At 43.9% G+C, this 1,089-nt stretch overlaps 1 protein-coding gene across 1 annotated transcript in view; it reads right to left on the reverse strand.

Moving 5' to 3' along the window:
* The window catches only part of lrrc75bb (leucine rich repeat containing 75Bb), a 36,811-nt gene extending 36,112 nt beyond the window's left edge, over window positions 1-699 (reverse strand). The window contains exon 1 of the mRNA XM_024257767.2: window positions 17-699. Within this exon, the coding sequence (XP_024113535.1) occupies window positions 17-307 (291 nt within the window). The 5' untranslated portion in view covers window positions 308-699. The remainder of the gene's footprint in view (window positions 1-16) is intronic.
* Window positions 700-1,089: the final 390 nt, after the last annotated feature.

Here is a 1,089-nt window from a genome sequence, read left to right on the forward strand (position 1 = left end):
TTTTTTTTTTTTTTACCTTTCTCAGCAGCTTCAGCACTTCTCCTGCTTGCTCCATCTTCTGCTCCCTGAGCAGCCTCTGGATCTCTCGGACCCATGCCACCCGCCTGACATACGGGCTCTGGTTGGCTCTGCGCAGCATCCCCGGCAGCTTGTCGGAGCGGATCATGAGGGAAGTAAACATGAAGTCTCCGCCGGTCCTGCCGGCGCTCCTCTCGCTCTCCCCTGGAAGATCATTCCTCTGGCGTCTCCTTTTAGTCAGTTTGCTCTCAAAATCCAGACTTCTCTGCCGAGTTAACTTAGAGCCCATCACTCCGGAGAGGATGCGTCGCCGGTGGAGAGGAGGGGGGGTTTACGACGCGCAGCCAAAGCATCACACTCACCTCGCATGCAGATGAGTCCACGGACGTGAAAAAGTGCGGGCTTAAAGTTTTGGAGGCGACAACCGCCGCGAAGCATCAGCCTGAGAGCGTCTGTCTGGCGCGCCCTGCCCGCATCCGCGCGCGCTCTGTCGGAGTCTGTGGCATCCTTTGCCTCCACTCCGAGCTGGTCCTGCTCTCAGCCAATCAGAGCGAGGCATGCTGGAGACGGTACCCTGACCTGACTCCACACCAGACAGACAGACAGACTTTTACCTGAACAATAAAAACTTAGTATATATTCACACAGCTGCGTGAATCTGTCATTTAACACGCAAAGCCCCCAAAATGCAAAAATCACATTTTAATTAGATTATTAATAACTGATTTCAATAGTGTCAATATAATAACATAAAGATTGATTTTCAAAAACAAGTCAAAATCCCAACATTTAATCTGAAAACAGTAAAAAGAATACATCTTTTTAAGTTCAACCTAAAAAGTGAACAATGAAAAAGTCAAACATTGGATCAATTAACAAAACTTTGTAATTTGTTACATTTAAAAATATTTGTTTTAATCAAATTAAATGTTTCAGTTTAGTAAACCATCAACTATTTTTTAAATTTGACGAAACCTAATCATTTTAAATGTAACAAACTTTTTAAATTGATCCAACGTTTCACTTTTTTAAGTGAAATCAGTTTTTGATTGAGATTTCTTTTTCTTGTCA

Source organism: Oryzias melastigma, linkage group LG12 (genome assembly GCF_002922805.2).
Source record: "Oryzias melastigma strain HK-1 linkage group LG12, ASM292280v2, whole genome shotgun sequence".
Classification (NCBI taxonomy): Eukaryota; Metazoa; Chordata; class Actinopteri; order Beloniformes; family Adrianichthyidae; genus Oryzias; species Oryzias melastigma.